Genomic DNA, 18,247 nt, shown 5'->3' with positions numbered 1-18,247 from the left:
ACCCGACTGGTAAGAAGTCATCCTACATCTCCCTCGTGCCCCTCCCGCCATCCCTCCTGCTCCTCTACCTACTAGCTTGGTTAAAAAAATAAAAAAAAAGAAAAAAATCCAAAACATGGGTCTTTTTTGTTGCCCTTAAATACACCAAAATAAAAGCAAGTCTTCCCAAGAAAGCAGGGAGAAAGGTGCTTTCACAATGACATTCAGAGCAAAGAGAGAGAAACGACGCTTACAGATCATTAAGAGAGCTATCTTTGGCAGAATATTTCAAATAAATTATTATTACAAATAATTTCCGCAGTTGTATGTTTATTTTGAACATGTCACTTTCAGCTATAGGGGTACTTGTTCACTACTCTCTATGAACTGGGAAACACCACAGATATAAAAATAGATGAACTCAGCACAATTTCTTGAGGCTGCCACGACTGTCTCTGATGGTTTCAAACGACACAGAAAGCACAGGGCAGGCTCTATGGCCATGGGATGGTTGGGCTCCAGTGGGGATGGGATAGTGGCCTCACCATGGCTTTGGATGTGGCCTTGCATCTCTGGGTGCACTGCCCCATTTTTGGGCCAGGTCCCATCCCCATGTCCGCACTCACTCCAAGGGATGCCAGGTAGTCCGGTGGCTGGCCTCCCCTCACCCCGCAAACATTTAGGCTTAAATACTTTGCTTTGTTTATACAGCATGTACAGAATATACAGCACTGGTTGATTGCTCCCCAGTAGACTACGAGCATCTCCCAAGATGACCTCTTTTATCAACAAATATATATAAATCAACAGTCCGAAAAAGAGTCGTACCAACAAATAGTATGGCTTTTCAAATAGTGTAGCTGCATCGTGTGAGCCGACAAGGAACTGTGCGAGAGAAGAGATGGGGAGGATCAAGCTGGGGGCTGCCAGGCATGGTGCGCCCACCAGGGCTCGAAAGGCTGAGGAGTGCTGCTGGGCTCTCCCTCCTGCCCCAGTGAGGTTCTGCATTGCTGAGGGAAGCCTCCGATGAGGCTGCAAGAGCTCTGCTCCTGAGGTGACTTTACCACCGTGTGGCTGTTTGTCCCAGCATCAGCCTGGAGCTCGAAGGAGGGCTCCCCGCTGCCTTCTCTCCATCCACAAAGAGTCCCATCTGGCCACGCTGCTGAGCTGTGGCCTCCTCGGGAAGCCTGAAGAGCTGGGTTATCAGCAGCGCCCAGCCTCCTGCCACGGAGCACCATGGGCTTAGTGCTCTGTGCAGAGCATGAGCTGGAGGAGCCTTGTAAGGATGGTGGTCATTGGGGAACAAACACACATTGACTTGGGAAGGAGAGGAAAGCCATGTGGAACAGATAGGTGAGGATATGGGAGGTGCTGGCTTGTCTTTTTGCTCAGGGCAGTTCTCACTGCTCAGCAAGACCAGACCGCCACAGAGCCAGCAGCCTGTGAAAGCTGGTTTCACCCCCAGACCGGCCTGGGATAGGCTTTGAGTTGCGCATAAAAGAGGGGAAATAAATCCAGCCTCTATAGAGAGGCCAAGAGAGGGCCCTGTGAGTGTCCCCCATGTCCCGTGAAGGTCCAGGAGCTCTAAGGGTGGGTCAGTATCAGAAGTTGCTGCATCTGGAGGTCTCCCAGCAAGGACGTTGTCTCCTGCCTGTTTTGAACATGCTATCACCATGCAGCAGGACTGGGCCTTGATTGAGCTCTGCCCACTGTAATGTGGAGCAAGTGGGTTTTTTAGAACATTTAGTGCTGAGAACAGACGCTTTTTTGAGCTGAAAGAGGTGAAGTGGACCTCGAGCCCCCAGTTACAGTGTTCAGTTTGCTCTGACATACTTGGGTGGGGGAACAACAGCATCTGTGGGCCTTGATGACATGGAAATTCAGCAGAAACACTGGAACTTCCAACACCCCATGAGGGAGCAACAATAAAAGCGAGCAGGAAGGGCTCAGTGTGCCCGCCTTCTCCACTGCCACCTGGAAACATGCACGGTGGCCATCGCTTGCCTGGCCGCACGCCCAAGATGCTGGGGAGCATTGCTGTCACTGTGTCCCAGCCATCAGGTGCATCCAGCTGACAGTCACAGCATTTGGGTTGGGGGCAGCCCCTCAATAGGGTTTCCAGCAGTGGAGGGGCACAGTGGTGCTACCCCTGTCCCCATAGCGGACATCCAGACAGCAGCGCCTGTGTCAGCAGCATTCCCACCCCTTCATGCCAGGGCTGGTGACGAGCTTGGCACCTCCGCTTCCAAAAGAGGGAAGTCTCAAGTCCTTAAAAGGTGAGGAATCTGGCTGTATTTATTGTCCCTCGGCACATTTTGCAAGAATACAGAGGCCTCTGGATGCTTTCCTGCACAAGTCGAGTTTTTACAAGATAAACAGGCTTTCCCGCAGCTGTGTGTGAGTGTGTGGTTGGGCATCTTGTGAGGCCGGGGAGGCTCCTGGTGCTCTGCAAATGTGCTGCCTGGGATTGGCGCAGGTGCCAAAGCCTGTGGAAAAATCCTGCAAAGGCTTCTCCCAGAATTATTCCCTCCAGCATGAAGCTTTTCCTCTTCTCTCTCCCTCTGGCACACCGGCACTTTTGGGCTGGTAAGGTGTCCGATCCTCCTCCGTAGGCACATACGGTACTGGTAGTCCCCAGTACTGCCGCTCTTGCTTCATACCCAAGCGTTTAAAAATAACCCTAACAATAACACACATGCTCCAGCTCTCTCCTCCTGGCACGCAGCAAAAATAAATAGCACACTGAATTTACAGATCACATCCAGTTGCTTGGCATAGTTGAGGCATGTGTCTACCGGAAAGGGTCTCCAGCCCTCCCCTGCCCTCTTGTCCTTGTAGGAAGTGATGAACATAGGGAGAAAATCACCCCCAAAACTGGAGGCATCCAGAGCCTGTGTGTCTCGAGGAGTGTGGTTTGCTGGGCAAAGAGGCATCATGCTTTGCACGAGCTCGTTAAGGATGCCAAAAGCATGCGGCTGGCAGAGTAATAGCATAAACAAGGCTGGCGTTAACTGCGTGATTTAGGCCGTGTCCTAAGCAAGCAGTGCTCCATCATCCCCGCTGGAAGGCTCTTTGAGCAGAACAGTTATTTACTGCCTCTTAAAGCAGGCTGCTGCACAAGTCCCATTTGACTTGTTAATTACTTCGGTGAGTGCAGTTCATGGCAGAGAAGCGAAGGATGATGAGAGTGAAACACCAGCATCACCTTTCCGGAGATGTAATTACTGGGTCAGGAGAGCTGCTCTGCTCATACAGTTCAGGGCCTGGGGAAAGCACGTGGGTGTGAGCGACTGTGCTCGGCTTAATGCTGCTGATGCTCAACCTGTGCTCGTCCTGAAGGATGCTGAGTGCTTGTGGGCAGATCGGGTGGCACAAAGCAGCCTTGGGTTTTTGGGTAGGAGGGCCAGGCTCAGTGATAGTGTTCAATCCTCACCCATGGGGCAGGAGCGGGCACGTGGGGGCCCTTGTTGGCAGCAGAAACACAACAAAGGCAAAGCGATGAAGAAATAAGAGGTGGGTGCCATGTACAGGACAACAACAAGGGGGAAGGGGAGGGTTCTCCATAGAGAATATGCAGGAGCACTACTGGGTCCATGAGGAATCATTGCAAACTTTATTTGTCTGTGCATTGTGTACCATTGATAAGGATCATCACAATTAGTGGATCACTGGCTATAGTGGTGGGCAATACACACAATGAAAAATCAACGAAGGCAAACAAATGAAAATGAAGTCATTGTACATAAAGGTAATCACACACCTGAACAACCTGCATCTGTGTTCAATTCTTCCCTTAAAACAAACAAACAAACAAACAAACAAACAAAAAAAGAAAACCACAATAACCCTTCAAAAGTGAGAAGAGGATTGACAAGGAAAAAAAAATCTTCAGACTCCTGGAGAAACTCTTACAACAGGTTCATTGAAGTTCCTGCAGATTGTTCACAATGGATACAAATACCCCAGCCCAAGGGTTATGGTGCAGAGGTGCATTCCAGCCAGGTTGGAGGAGCTCACCAGTGGATGCACATGCTGGGCCACTGGTATGGCTGGTGGGAAGCGCAGGTAGGGGACATCCCCCAGACACTGCGGGCATCCTGAAGTGGCCCTGTTGTGCCCCTTCCATTGGTTTCAGAAGGGGCACGTGCCAGACACATCCCTTGCTCTGCCTCCTCCCTGTCACCCTGCTCACCAGCCCCTCACCTCTGTGCCAGGGCTGTGCCCCAATGTGGCACGAGGAGAACTCCTTACAGCCCTTGTGCTGAATTATTCCAAATGGCTGTGGGGAAGGAGCAACCCCAGGGACAGATCCTGAAACGAGGGCTGCCAGTTGGCCTCCAAGAACACAGAAAACCTATGTTCATGTGGCTGTTTTTGCTTCTTGGGGACACATGCACAGAGCAGGGAGTGGGGAAAGCTTTCCCTCCTGTCACTCCCTGTGGAAGAGGAAACAAACAACCAAAGAACAACAACAACAACAACAAAAAACCTCAAACCTATGGGAGAAACTAAACTAACTATAATAAATAAAACCAGGTGAAAAGAAAACACTTGTATCAGCAATGCTCAACCCACACATCTGGAAGGACTATCACTATAGGATGCTATATACAGCTAGGGATCGTTTTGTTCATGCAAATGTTACTAGTACCATGACAGCATGCCCAGGGAAGGATGAGGTGGGACCTCAGCTCAGGACACCAGACATGTGGCTGCGTCCCCAAAGCACGGAGAACATGGGGAAAGGGGAAAATGGAGCGGGGAGAAAGGGAGGAATGCTAATTGTACACACGTCAAAATGAAAAAAAAAAAATCAAATGATGAAAATGGTTGTGTTCTATTCTTAGGAGGCTCCCAATTTCCCCTTGTCTTCAGTCTGGTCTCTCGCTTCTTTCCAATAGGGCCGGAGGAGATGTTCCCAAGTGGCGAAGGCAGACGGAGGATGATCGGAGGTCGGGACCCTTGCTCTCCTTTCCTTGCCCACTTCTAGCCAGCTGTTCGGCCTTCCCTGTGCCGACTCACCCAGTTGCCTTCGCATCCATCCTCCCGGAGTCAGTGGGAGCAATGGGAAAGGGCTCAGGGGCTGCCGGCTGCTCTCAATGGTAGAGTTGCAAAGAAGGGACCCCTGAGGAGGGGTCCAGCCGACTTTGGGGTCCTGCCTAGTTCATAGGACGCTCCAAAGCTGCTTTCCATCAGCAGGTGTGTGAACATGGCAAATCTCTTTTATTCTTTCTCTGTTCATTATACACAGCTTTATATCTATATCTATACCTATATATTGCTCTATATAGATACATATAGATATACATATATTTACTATCTCTGATTGTTCCTTTAGAAGCCTTTTATGTGGCAGTAGGCTTCCAGAGATGAGAAGAATATGTACAAGAGCCAGAGGAGGATAAAGAGTGAGGATGTGAGCAGCTTGGAAGTCCGCGGCCCACCTAGCTCACCTCCAATTTCGGGTCTCCTCCGGTAGAGCAGCACGCCCACACTGATAAAAGCAAAAATAGTGAAGAGAGTGACGGAGAAGGCCAGAGTGCCGGGTGAGACTTCAAAGGATTGTCCATGTGCTGCGTGGTAGATGGCTGCGATGGACCAGGCCACTCCGATGCCCAAGAAAACGTTCACAGCATTGCTCCCGGTGACGTTCCCGATGGAGGCGTCCGCATACTGGTCCTGTGTTGCTGCTACTTTACTGGCAAACGTGTCTGCAAAGGGAAGGTGGAGAGAAACCCTCAGGAAACAGACAGGTAGGGAGAGCTGGTGGAGGGCATCTTGGGGACAGATGCCACAAAGCATTGCTTAAGGATACATACTTGTCTACAAGCGTTCTCAAGGAAGGACAGTCAGGGTCCAGAAATTCCCAGGAAGGAAATCTCAAGGTCCAGAAATATGGGGCACCTCCCCCAGTATGATCCCCAGATGCCCCATGGCGCTTCAAGCTAAGGCAGCCCTTCCCAATACCACTGTGTATTGGCCTCTGGCCCACATCCACTGACAGGCTAACTTGGTTGGAAAAGCTCTGTGGGAGCCACAATGGTTTGTCTCTATCCATCAGGTCTGCTGAAGTTTGTATTTGCATTTCTGTGTTTACTTTAATGATTTCCCTCCAATGCCTTTTCCCTCACTAAATTCCAGAGCCTTGTGCAGAGCCTAACATTTTGGTAATCAAGAGCTCATCTTTTACCCCTTTAACAGGGACTAAAAGCCATGCAGATGAGCGCACACTTGCTGTTTCACCAGCTTCAACAGCAAAAGATCTGTAATAAACCTGACTGGCCTCTTACACTGCAGACTTCGTGTCCAGTAGACCAGCGTGATGTGCCATAGGGAAGTGCTGGTTCTACATGCAAATCCAGGAGCCCAGCTAACACTGCACCATCTGTGAGCATCTGCTAATTCAAACAAGAAGCCAAATATATCCTAAAAAGAATTTCTCGCTTTCTCTTGTTTCCCGAAATGCCAACTTTTGTCAACAAAAACAGAAGGGGAGATTTTGTATGTTGAGGCTATGAGACAGCCCTGCAAAACCCACACCTAGCACTAGTGCCAGAAGACTATAAATTGCTTCTTTTTTTTCCTTGCCCAAATCTGCTCTCCCTTTTGGTTCTTTTGATTCCCTTTTGGGCTTTGATAGTGCTAAGTCAGTTTCAAGATCTCTGAGCACTTAAGTGTTGATCACTAGAAGTCTGGGACTGGTGAGACTGAAGCAGGAGAGGGTCAGGGTGAGTTACAGCCCCTTCTCCAGGAACCAGACTGTGCCTGGTCAGCACAGTGGTATACAGCAATGGAAACTCATCTTTTATATCTCCCAGGTCAGTCCTCAGTCTCTGCTGTCTTCTGAAGCTGGATGACTTGATCAAGTGATCAGAGACACATCTCTGAACATGTGTGCATACCGGACCTTCTACAGCTTTTACAAAAGGCATTTCTAGCAGCTCCCCTTGGCTCAGTGGCCTCATCTTGATCAATCTGAATCTCGTGCAGAAACGCCTGTACTGTGTAGCGCACCCTAAGTACAAGCAAGCATTTACTTCACTTGGGGAGAATGTCAAAGGAGCAGACATTCCAAAAGAAAGTGCACAATGGTCAGCACTGGTAGCATTTTTAATAAGACTAATTTCCCACTCTGAGAGCCAATGCTATGGAGGCTATCCAAAGAAATAGAGGCTTCACAGCCTTTGCAAGAGGGAAGACCCTTGAAAGCATTGCCAGAGGAGTGAAATCACATCTTGGTTTATCCTCCTGTCTCATCTGAGACTGAAAAACAACTCCCATGTTCATCTCCAATTGCCCCTCACTAGGTCCTGCAGAACACAGCTGAGGACCTTGCTGGCTTTCCCAACCCAAACCCCGGACCAGACTGGACAGAGATGGACCTTTCCAACAAACTCTGCTGTTATCCTTACCTGGCACTGATGTCCCCAGTGCCACAAACACAACTGCAGTGACGGAGTCCTTCAAGCCGATGGTGCAGCCGAAGTGGGATGCCAGGTCACCAATGAATGCTGTCAGGATGCCAATCATGAGGATGGAGACAACGAAGCAGGCCCAGCCATTCCAGTAGTCTGTCGGGGGTACGAAGGCAAAAAGGACCTTCCAGAAGACGGTCAGAAAGTGCATCACGTAGTCAAAGCAGGAGGGCAGCTTCTCCTCCCCACATTCATCGTCATCATCATCTTCCCCTGGAGAGAAACACCTGGTTAGACTCACCCATGTTGGGGGAAGACTGATTTGTAGGTGTCAATTAAACCTACATACCATTACAAAGGACCTATTGGGGAAAGCTAAATAAGGCAATGATCAGTCTGGGAAAAGTCCTACTCAGCACCCTGCTGGGAGGGCAACATTACACACATACCATTTGGCTTCAAAGCATTTTTGCAGTTCAAGATCAACATGTAAGCATGGTTTCTCTAGAATAACTTGATGGAAAATCATGTGTTCGTTGGTTTTAAAGCACTGCACTCACCATGGCAGAAGCGGTAGCAAATCAGGAGCATGGTATTACTATTTTGGCTAATATAAATAACCTATTCCTGTGCATTGTGGTGGATATAAGGAACATTTTTTCAGCCTGGGAAGCTTGCACCTGCCTTTTTTTGCTTGTTACACAAAAGCTGCTACTGGCAGAATACACTGTGCTGTGCTGACATTGTAATTTTGCAGCAGGTATTTTAATCCTTTTCCCAAGCTACTTGGCAGCAAGACTGCTGTGGATCTAGATCTTTAGGGAGATGATAAAACAGACTGAAAAATGAACATGAGTGCTACTGTCATAATGCTCATCCACCTCTGTCTGTCATTTTGTTAAGCAGGAATAATGGCTCTCTTTTGAATTGCTGGCCAGATCCTGCTGAAGTGAATCGAAACACAGAACAAGGCTGGGCAGTGACACTCTCAGGAATAAGCACACCAATTGCAGGATGTTTTTGCTTGAGGAGCTAAATCCTAGCAAAAATGTAGGGACAAACTTCTCTTTCCCAGATGCAAGGGGACAGGTCATTTCCACTAAATTATGTCACACTTATTAAATGTCTATTAATCATTCTGTTAGCACTGATGGTAGCTGTATATTCAAGGCATGACAGTGGTGAGGCTTTCACATAACTGCAGCCTTTACATGCGTCACAGAGATGAGATCCGAGTACCAGTGATTATCTTTGCTTTAATATGGGATGCAATTAAATAATTGATTCTGGCATAGATTATTTTAACCATATTAGCTATGAAACCTGCAGCGAGGATTGTCTTGCATGATATGTTCATTCTGTATCTGAAATAATAGGAAGCTCTTGGCTGGAGGCTCTAAGAATAACTACGATACAAAAAGAGGGATGGCAATTTGAGGAGATAGCTGCTGCACGATGTCCTGTCCTCATTTTCAGATGCAAAGGGTAAATGGTACAGCCATCACTTTTAATTAATCTGTGCTGGGCAGAGTTTGCCCTGTATAGTAGAGCTCGAGGTAGGAAATGTGAGTGTTCCCCCAATCCTTTTCAAAGCCAAATTATCCAGGTGGGCTCAGATTGCCTTCCGTTGTGATTTAATCTCAGCTGGTTGATTTTGCCTTAATGCTTGCAGACACAGAACCCAGGCTGGGCTGTAACATCCAGCCAGTGAGTTATAATGTCCCCAGTTCTTGAAACAAAATCTACCTTTCTCAGAACTGGGAGCAGTACTGGGTTGCAGAGCCATAAATACGGCTGGCTGGAGGAGCATTGCTGTCCTGAATGCAGGGGATCAAGGGCAAATTTTTGGCCATCAGAGGGGGATGCAGAGGCTGTCTTCAAGGCCTGTTACCCTGGCCCTTGCACAGCCCCCACTGCAGGGAGCACCAAGGGCAGGGAGCAGTACCACTTCCTACCAGCACCATCTGTGCTAATCTGAATTTAAACACAGCGTTTGCACCCCAAAGCTCTCCCACTGAAATCACTTTTCCCTTCTGCCATGCGGTAGCAGCCAGGGTGTTTCTCTGCCGGGCACTACAAATACACTTACTGCAGGAGGTTTCCCGTGCATCAGACAAGGTGATCTCACCAAAGGGTTTAATCAGCTGCCTTATTTATGCAGCCTCCTCTTGCTCCACTATGATCCATATTACTTCTACAGCCAATCTGAGACATGAGTGAGGTTGACTGTAATTCACCTGGAGCTGAAGACCAAACTCACCCGCGCTGACAGTAATAGCCTCAATAAACTGCTCTCTCCAGCTGTTTGTGCCAACCACCAAGGCCAGGTTTGTCTTCTTAATGAGCTTGTCCACAGTGTTCTGCAGATGGAGATGCAGAAGAGAGAATCAGGGCCATGAGGCTGGAGATGCTGGACTAAAACCAGTGCTGGTGCTTACAGCTGTATCTTTATGGATAAAGCTTAGCAGAGGCTAAGTTCAGGTCAAGTGCCCCTGCAGTGAAAGCAAATGTAAGTGTCAGCAATTCCTCTTATTGCCACTCATAAAGACCTTTTGAATCTGCTCACAGTGGGAGTTTGAGTGGTCTTGCTGGAGGTTTAACAGCAAATAGCAGTGAGATGCTGCAGCTCATGTTGTTCGTAACACCTTGGGAGGATTTTTTACTGGGCTTCTTCAAAGAATTGTAAATAACTGGAACTTGAGTAAGATACTGTGTGCTGCTCAGGAGGAGAAGTTCAGTGCTGCTGGAGAAGGCAGGAGATGCTCCTGGGAAGGCTTCACCACAGAGTCACAATGACTGCTTGCATTTAGGGTATCAGCCCTTTGCCATAGGAGTCCCACGACCAGGGGGAGTACTCAACCAGGGTCCCACGACCAGGGACCACTCAAGACTGAATGTAAATAGAGTGTAAAGCATGGCTATGATAGCAAGCTTATATTTGAAAACAGCTTGCTTGTATAACAGTGATCACAGACTGCTGTCTGAGCCCTAGTGATGTCAGGAGCTGCCCTGCTTTGCTGCGATGCCATTAGCATGTGTTTGCCAACGCTGTGCAAACCCAAAAGCCAGAGGAGATGAAGGATGGAGGCATGAGATACGAGCAGTACCTTGAATTCATAGGATTCCTCAATGATGACTTCAAGCTTGGTGTGCTCCCCCAGGACAGGGCGACCCATCTCTGCGATTCGACGCTCTTCCTCCTCCTTGCTGGTCAGTGGCTGCTTCTCTTCGTTCTCCTCTGTAAAGCAAAGAGCCCACCTGTGAGCCAGGCCCAGCTGGCCACTCCATCGAGCTGGCTTCCCATCAGCTGGTGGTTGGGAAGCCTTTGGGGGAAACATGAGCAACAGAGCAGGCAAGAAGAAGGAGGTCATGGAGCGATAGATGAGGCAGTTTTGCTGGGAAGTGGTAGCAAAATTGGTTTGCAACTTGTCCAATATCAAGAAGAGTTGAGTTCGCCCTTAGGGTGGAGGAATTGTGTATTGCCTGGTGACTGCTGCCTCTCCTACAGAGTTGCTGGAGAGAACAGATTGCCTCTAAAGCTACTACGATTCCTAGCTCTTCAGGTCTACGATTAGCATATTTCTATCACTCCACTGCAACCGGACAGAGCCACCTGCAGCCCCAGGCCTGAGATGGGCATGAGACCCTCCTGAGCAGGACCTGACCTTGAGGGAGAGCAGCCTGGCAGCTGCAGAGCATGGGGTTGGAGGGAAGAGCTGGGCTAGCACTGTGTGAGGAGCCATCCCCAAGGGCATGAATTGGTCTCAGATGTTAAAGAACTGGCAGTGACAGGACTGCAAGAGCCACGGAGCTGATCTGCACCTTTGCTGACACCTTTGCAACCTCAAGGCAGGGGACGTTCTGTCACCGTCCCTGTGCAGACCCCCACGTTGCTCTCTGCCAGCCCCCCCCATCAGGGCCCAAGGGGAACCAGGTTTGCTGAAGAAATGGGTTAATCTGCCTGGGTCAGTAAACAAACACACCAATCAGTCTGTGTTAGACCCTTGGGTACCTCGGATGGTGACCACGGTGCAAGGAAGAGGACGCTCTCTAGCCTGTACCTTCCTGAAGACAGGTTTGCCTATTGGAGCGATCAACAGGAGATCAGTCGGAGGCACTGCATGCCCCGTGCACACCCATGTTGTGCTGTTAGTAAACTCTATGTCCTACGCAAACGGGGTTAGCGTGGCTTCCACCCGGCTGCCCCACCGCCTGCATAGAGCTGCTCGTGGCCAGAGCCTTGCTATAGCCTCAGGCATCACTGACAGTGCTCCTGAGGGGCTGCTCTGCAGCCCTCTGGGCCTTTTCCCAACCATCATGTCCTGCCAAGGGCCACATGCGTAGCAGGCTGGGTATGCTATGAGGGGACGCGGTGTGAGCGAGGGTGGCCTCACCACCTGCTTACCCTTCCAGAGTTTCCCTCCAGGGCGGAACAAAAGCAAAGAGGAAACCAAGAGGAAAGAGCAGGATGAGCATACAGTCATTAGGAAGGGAAGGGGGAGGGACAGGGGGAAAGCAGAAATCCGTACCTGTGATGGTGAAGCCACCTAGACAAATCAAAAAAGAGAGAGACAGAAAGAGAGAAAGAGAAAGAGAGAAAGAGAGGGTTAGCATCATCACAGCAGTCCTCTGCAGCCTACAGTGACATGGAGGACCTTCCCTGCCCCACATGGGGATGGGGGCTGATTCCTTACTTCTAGCTTGGAGATGGCATGGGGACACCCTGCCCAAAAATATTTGTAATTCCCTGGCACCTAAAATAGCCTGCCAGGGGCCTTGGGATGCTTCACTTCCCTCCCAGTCTTCCAAACAGGAGGTATCACCTCTTTCAGATGGGTTGGCCAATTCTGCTGACCGTAAGTCACCAGCCCACTCTATTTTTGCCATGTCAGCATAGGTGGCTATGGGCTAGTCATGGTGCAGTTTCGTGACCCAGGGTCGTTGGCGGGTTTGCTATGCCTGTTACTACTCCACTCCCAAAAAATATTCTTTGCCATGGTGGGTTACTGCTCATTAACAATGACTTTTGGGCTCTATTCTGAGGGTTGATGGGGCATCAGATACCTGAGCTTACTTAAATAGTGCTGACCGCCCTAGAAGAGAATGTTGTGAGCAAGGAAAAACGTCAAACAAAATCAATCATCTTCTGAAAATATGCAGACAAACTGGAAAAATGGAAAAGAAAAAGGAATGCACGCTTACCAAGCTCATTCAATAACAGCGCTGTGAAGGAGACAGACAGAGACAAACACAGAAGAAGAAAAGTAAATGAATAATGAAATCAAAAGGAATATTCACAGAAAAACTCCAGATCCCAGGGCAGAGCTTTCAGATCTGTAAAACTGCAGGATACCATTAGTGTTGAGAGAGATGCACTAAAAATAAAGGAATGAAAACGTTTCATGGGACTGTGGATTTAAAATAAAAATGACTGCAGACACGGAGTGGATATGAGATAAAAGGCACACTCCCAGAATTCATTTTTCCCCTTTGAATCATATGTGCAAGATCTTCCATTGGTCTCAGGGGCAGTTTTGCCTTGGAGGGGGACACAACGTGTCCCGTGTGCAGTGGGTAATGGCTTTGACCTCTTCCAGCTGCTTAACGGGGAGCAAGAACTACTGCTGACAGCTGTGCTTCTAACATATGGAATGAGAGGAAAAAAGTCTGGGGCAAAGTTTGGCTCAGGGATCTGCTTACTCAACATTTGAGGTTTTTGAAATGAAAGAAAAAAGCTCTCCTTGGTGCATAGTGGGTCTCTGGCTTCCAAGGCACAGACCGCAGCGTGGCTACATGGCCCAGCGGTGACGTTTCAGGAGTGCTCCCATCTGCAGGTTGTGAGCGCTGCTGACCCCATCTCGCTGCCTCTTGTAAAATCAAGCACAAAATCTGGCTCAACAAAAAAACCCAACACAGCACGGCCAGAGCAGCAAATAGCATCCCTTTAAATCCTGACTTGACTTTCAACTAGCTAGTTTGCAAAACTGAACATCTCTCAGCTACTCTCAGATTGTGACCAGGAGAGCGAGAAACTGATTTTTTTTTAGCCTGACTCCTCCTACCAGTTCACATAATGCAGCTAGCTACAAAAACCAGCAGGAAACCTGACAGAGAAGATGGCAAAGCTGACCTGCATGGCACTTTTTTGGAGGGGGAATGCAGCATCACTGCCAGATATTAGGCTGAAATAGAGAGGCATCTCCCTGCTCAGCATGGGAACTGCTGGGGACCTTCTCTGTCCTGAACAGTAGTATGTGCCAGCCCTGTGGCTGCTGCAGGGAGAGCTTCTGTCCCAGAAACCAGACAGGTAGGACAACCATTCCTGCCAATTTGTTACAAAGGCTTTCATAAGGGACTGTTGTAGGGCAACTAATTATCTTAAGTAGCTCTAAAATTGCTTCTTGCTTGGCAACCAATAGCATGGAGGATTAGCCTTGACATTAATTTTTAGTTAATTCTTGGGAAGGAAAAAAAAAGAAAAGAAAAAAGAAAAGAAAAAAGCAAGCTTGGAAAACGAAGTGAGCCATGCTTTTCGGGAAGGTCTGTAGTTAGTTGAGAAATGTTTTTATTTTATGTAATGAAAGAGGAAATTGTTTTTATTATTCCTATGAGGAGCTATTATCCAGTGCAGAGCCATGAAACTTTATTTGAGTGTAACCTGATTTCTCCTGGATTGATTGCATCTTACAGCATTACCTGCTTGTGCCGTGATTCTGAGCTATTTTCAGACCCTAGTGCTAGCGTAAAAAAGACTGAAACAACTGCTCTGGCCATGCATTTTACTTCAAGCAGAGGCTACTTTATCTTCTGATAAAAATGATGCAGCACTGCTTGCTTCTGGAGGCTGGATTGATTTCTACTGAATTCTACTGATCTTCTACTGAATTGAATGAAGCTGCAGCTGCGGGGTGGTGGGACGATACACTCAAAATGTCCACGGGGGCTGGCGACGCTCATCGTCCCCTGCCTGGATACCGGGGGGAGCCCTTGCCAGTGAGACAGCGTCCCCCCCAAAACAAAAGAGAAAAGAAAACAGAGTAAAAAGCTGCAGGGGCCAAGCTTCGAAGGAAGGAGGGCAAAACGGCCGGGAGCCAGAGTGCGAGGAGAAAGGAGTGTGAGAGTAGGGAGACACAGAGAAAAGCGGACGGCAGCGTCTCGAGAGCTGGTCTGGTGTTACTCTCACACCTTTCACTCCTCGTCGTAGCCACACCGGGTCCCCAAGCACAAGGAAGAAACTGCACTCTTTCTCATACTCCTCACGGTCAAGTATTCTAAGGGTAATGAATTTCCTGTGGGAACACAAGACAAAGGCAAACACATGATTGGCGTCGCACGCGCATGCAGTTCACGTCCGCCGTGGTGCCGAGATGGTTGGGGAGGGAGGGAAGCGGCTGCACATCCCGATGGGGCAGGCGGGGAAGGGCAGGAGCATCCCTGGGGGTTTCTGGGGGCACAGCTCCTGCCCTTTTCCGCAGGCGCTGCGGATGTGAGCTCGGTGTTGCAGGTGCTAGGCATGAGTGAGCCAGACAGGGACACACAGGCTGGGCTCAGCCCCGGAGCACGTCCCCCACCTTTCTTCTCACTCATCTCCACCAGCCGGGGCTCCCCGATCTCTAGGTAGAAGGTCTTGTTTTTCTCATACTCCTCATCATCTATCACCTTGATTGATATCGTTTTGCTGGAACAGAGAAGAAGAAATAGAGATTCAAGAGTAAGGGGGGAAGAGGGAGGAGGGAGACAGGGAGAGGAGGAGGGTGGAAAGGCCAGGAGAAGGAGGCTGCGGAGAGAGAACAGTGGATTTGGTAGCACAGCTAGAGGGGCAGCACAGCCGAAAGCAAAAGGCAGAGGCTGAGAGGGCAAGAGGACAAGCAGGGAGGTCCATGGGGTCAGGATGCCTCCAAAAACTCTAGGTGCAAAGCAGCCCCTTGATGGCTTGCTCCCACTTAACCAGCCCCAGCACGGCAAATCTGCAGCAGTACCATCGGCTGTTCCATTTGGGCTTTGTGGGCTTTGGTGGACGAGTTCAAGGGGGATGCAGCGGTCCCATCTGCTGCATCCTCCTAGGCAGAGCCCCTCTGCCTGGCTGACAGGTATTTGGCAGCAGAGGTGACGTTTTACTCTCTTTCACAGCAAATACTGCCAAGCACTCGGAGGAACAGCCAGGATGATTTCTTGTGCCGTTCGCTGTGAGTCAGAAGTGTATTAAGTTTGCCCTTCATGCTTATAATGAAACCATTTACTCAAGAGCAAGCGATGGCTGTGAAAAGTGTAACAATGCAGCACAGTATGGGGTAATGGTATCTTAGAATGAATATCCGTAATAATTTGTTCTGTTTGTAATTATCGCTGCAACGGTTTTGTACGTAGGAAAAATGGTTACCAAGCATGCAGCTGATCTTGCTACGCATTGATGAGTTAGGGGAAATTATTGCGTATTAGAAACCTAATGCTCTCAGCCAAGCTATCAGAGGACCTGACAGAATTAGCAGAATGGCACTATTTCAGAAACGTTACTCGCCAAATCAATAATTCACCTGTCAACTCCCATTAAAATGCATTCTGCACCTTCCCTACACATATGAAACAAAGCCCTTCTCAGGAAAGTTAATTAAAAAAGCTGTCTTCAGCAATGCTGAGGGCAGCACAGCTATCAAGACGTAAGCTTCCTATGGGTGTGCTCTGCCTTCCTACATGCGGGATTTCTGAGCCCTGCAAAATAATTCTCTCTCACAAGAAGAAACTGGAAGAAGAAAGCTGCTGCCAGTGCTTAGACTCAACACCAACAGGACTTGAATATGGAGCCTCTGGGCTGAATCTCCCATTGCCAGTAGGTGTTGCTGGCAATGAAGTTTTCTGGCTGCTATTTCCAAGGTGTGAGCAAGTGCTCTGTGTCAGGCAGACACGTGCACTGCTCATTTTTTCTGCACAAGGTTAGAGGAACAAACAGCAAGTCTGCTCACTGGATGCATTTCCAATCAGCAAAAAATTGCTGAGGCAAATTTGTTCCTGGGATGATACTGCAATCCCAGAGAAAAGACTTTCCTTCTGATGATGTTCGAGACCACATCTGCTTGAGAAACAGCTATATGGAAATAACACAGATTATTCTTAGAGCATAGATCATCTTCACTGCACCGCATTTTGCTTCCTGGATTCTGCAGAGCACCCTGAAACCCTCTCCACTGTGCCCCAGCCGAACTCCTGGGTCCTCAGTAGGAGAGGAGTTATTGCCTTTCCCAGTGTTATGCTCCAGTTGAGTGCATGGGAGGATTAATCAGACCAGTGATGCATTCTCTGCTGGTAAAAGAAAGCACTTGGATCAGCCCAGCCATTCATGGTTATTGCAGGGAAGCTGGTGCCATGAAACATCACGGACATTTAGTGCACAGACACTGTGTGCGTGGAAGATGGATAAAATATTGGAGAAATGTGCTTGGTGCCTCCTCTTAGCATTGCCAAAACCCATGGAAGCCATCTGGGCCCAGCATCCACCTCGGTGCTCGCACCAACAAAAAGTTGGGCAAAATGTTGCCAAGGAGAAACCACACAAGTGTCTGCGTTTCTGTATCAAAAATTGCTTGTCCCTGAGTCTGTAGCCAAGGCAATCTCTGAGGGAATGATTTTCAGCTCATTTCCATGCACCAGCAATCAAAGAATGAAACAAATCTTGCAGTACTGCAGCTCCAGCTCTTCTTTCCCAAAAAGATTATGCCTTCAGGGACACAACATCCCTACTCTTGCTCTAAGCCCTGTGCTCTCCACCAGGATAACAGCATTCTTTTCAAATCATGCTGTTTCAGTTAAACTGCAGAGCTCTTTCAGCACAGCCGCCACGCACAACCGTCAGTCACTGGAGCTCATGGAAAGCTTCAGTACCAATCTCTTGGTTGGCAATGCCCTAGAAGGGTAAGTACTCTATGAACAACCTCATACACAAGCAGGGACAGGTCCATGAATGATAAGTTAGCTCAGACTGGCAGGAGCCAGATGGAGGACAACAGAGGAATATTTCTCTGCAAGTATTTTTTGACCAAGGCTATATCAGACTATGGTGGCATCACAGATGCAAGGAGCTGGGACTCCCACCTCAACTATCTCTGCCAGACTTGTCTCTCTTGTGGGGTCAGGAGTGCCTGGTGGCAGCCTGCCTGGAACTTACATTCATTCTGAACCCGAATATCTGCACAGTCACTGGGCAAATTCTCCATGTGCTTGCAAAAATCCTGCTGCTCCCAATCCAGACGGTATCATTCAGTGACGTGAAATGGCACAAGACCCTCTCATGACTCAGACAAGCACTGAACACAGCAGAGCATCAGCAATAGGCTCCAGAGAGATGCAGGCAGGACGTGCTGGGGGATGTCCTCCTTGACAGGTCCAGATGTCCAAGAGCAGGGATGTGTCAGGTCCAGCACGGATGTCTGGCTGTCTGCTCGGGCTCAGCATGGAGAAAGATGGCTTTCATCACAGCACAACACATCTGTTAGCTCTCTTACAGAACCCTAGCAATGCCTTTTTAACACTGCTTTTGTTTTTTCCCTTTTTTTTTCCTTCCTTGAAGTGAGAGGACAAGGCCAACTATCTCCACCCTTGGAGATGTGCAAAACTTGCCTAAGCTACTGCTCGTGCTATGATGTTGGTCTTCTGAGCAGAGGTCAGACCAGAGACCTTCCAAGGCCCCTGTCCACCTTCACCCTGCTGTGCACCTAGATCAGAGATCTTATGGCTAAGAAAGCATCACTGTGCTCAGTGAGCTGGTGCTGCAATAACTAAGTGCTGCATGTAGTCAGTCATGGTGTGTGCCCTGTGGGACATGAAAATAAACATCTCTAAGCACAGATGACCATCTGATA

General features: G+C 48.8%; 1 protein-coding gene across 6 annotated transcripts; it reads right to left on the bottom strand.

Moving 5' to 3' along the window:
- Window positions 1-3,569: 3,569 nt before the first annotated feature.
- On the bottom strand, window positions 3,570-15,097 carry LOC100539239 (sodium/calcium exchanger 1-like). 6 transcript variants are annotated; one of them, XM_031552321.1, is made up of 8 exons: window positions 14,966-15,097; window positions 12,597-12,617; window positions 11,924-11,941; window positions 11,407-11,475; window positions 10,502-10,632; window positions 9,655-9,754; window positions 7,392-7,667; window positions 3,570-5,690 (listed from the first exon to the last, which is right to left on the bottom strand). In XM_031552321.1, the coding sequence occupies exons 1-8, from the start codon at window positions 14,979-14,981 to the stop codon at window positions 5,314-5,316; spliced, it is 1,008 nt and encodes a 335-aa protein (XP_031408181.1). In that variant the 5' UTR covers window positions 14,982-15,097; the 3' UTR covers window positions 3,570-5,313. The 6 variants fall into 6 exon arrangements, with proteins under 6 accessions (XP_031408181.1, XP_031408185.1, XP_031408182.1 ...); XM_031552325.1 differs by lacking the exons at window positions 11,407-11,475; window positions 12,597-12,617 and adding an exon at window positions 14,580-14,683 and having other exon boundaries at window positions 14,966-15,079; XM_031552322.1 differs by lacking the exon at window positions 11,407-11,475 and having other exon boundaries at window positions 14,966-15,074.
- Window positions 15,098-18,247: the final 3,150 nt, after the last annotated feature.

The sequence above is a fragment of the Meleagris gallopavo genome, chromosome 2, assembly GCF_000146605.3.
Source record: "Meleagris gallopavo isolate NT-WF06-2002-E0010 breed Aviagen turkey brand Nicholas breeding stock chromosome 2, Turkey_5.1, whole genome shotgun sequence".
In the NCBI taxonomy this organism is placed as follows: domain Eukaryota; kingdom Metazoa; phylum Chordata; class Aves; order Galliformes; family Phasianidae; genus Meleagris; species Meleagris gallopavo.
This window is presented reverse-complemented; position numbering and strand designations above follow the sequence as displayed.

Bases quoted from the DNA above. Each gene is read 5' to 3' on its own strand.
- LOC100539239 (XM_010706548.3), bottom strand. From the start codon at position 11,878: ATGACTGTATGCTCATCCTGCTCTTTCCTCTTGGTTTCCTCTTTGCTT. The intron at 9,755-10,501 runs GTACTGCTCGTA...CTCCATCTGCAG, and splicing joins AGGAATCCTATGAATTCAAG to AACACTGTGGACAAGCTCAT. The intron at 5,691-7,391 runs GTAAGGATAACA...TTCCCTTTGCAG, and splicing joins ACTGGGGACATCAGTGCCAG to ACACGTTTGCCAGTAAAGTA.